This window comes from Phaethon lepturus, unplaced genomic scaffold, assembly GCF_000687285.1.
Source record: "Phaethon lepturus isolate BGI_N335 unplaced genomic scaffold, ASM68728v1 scaffold24528, whole genome shotgun sequence".
NCBI lineage: Eukaryota > Metazoa > Chordata > Aves > Phaethontiformes > Phaethontidae > Phaethon > Phaethon lepturus.
The window spans coordinates 1-513 of record NW_010557222.1 but is presented as its reverse complement, the minus strand read 5'-3'; the positions used below and the strand labels follow the sequence as shown (position 1 = coordinate 513).

The 513-nt window shown below is 62.8% G+C and overlaps 1 protein-coding gene across 1 annotated transcript in view; it reads left to right on the top strand.

Moving 5' to 3' along the window:
* Positions 1-204, top strand: part of SNX33 (sorting nexin 33) — a gene marked incomplete at its 3' end in the record, with an annotated part of 1,672 nt that extends 1,468 nt beyond the window's left edge. Inside the window, exon 3 of the mRNA XM_010292717.1 lies at positions 1-204. Within this exon, the coding sequence (XP_010291019.1) occupies positions 1-204 (204 nt within the window).
* Positions 205-513: the final 309 nt, after the last annotated feature.

Here is a 513-nt window from a genome sequence, read left to right as displayed (position 1 = left end):
CCATCAGCCACTCCTTCCACATGGACCCCCCGTACAGCTCGGACGCCCTCAACAACGCCATCTCCCACACGGGCAAGACGTACGAGACCGTGGGGGAGATGTTCGCCGAGCAGCCCAAGAACGACCTGTTCCTCATGCTGGACACTCTCTCTTTGTACCAAGGGCTCCTCTCCAACTTCCCAGACATCATCCACCTTCAGAAAGGTAAGGGTGGCTTCTTCTCCCCTGGTGATGACCTCTCCTGCGTGATGGCCCCACGTGGAGCGGGGTGGGGATGCAACGAGGAAACCCTGTGCTGTGCAGTGATGGGGATGAGGATGGGGATGGGGATGAGGATGGGGACCATTGCCTGTGGCTCTCCCAGGGAGGCAGCATGGTCCCCGCTGGCACGGGGACCCACTCTCCCCCGGAGAGGCTGCTGGGGCTGTTGGGGTCCAGGGTCAGGTTTTGCCCCGAGTGATGCTGTGGACTCCATAACCGCTGCCCGAAGCGCTGGCCGGGGGGGTCAGCGCA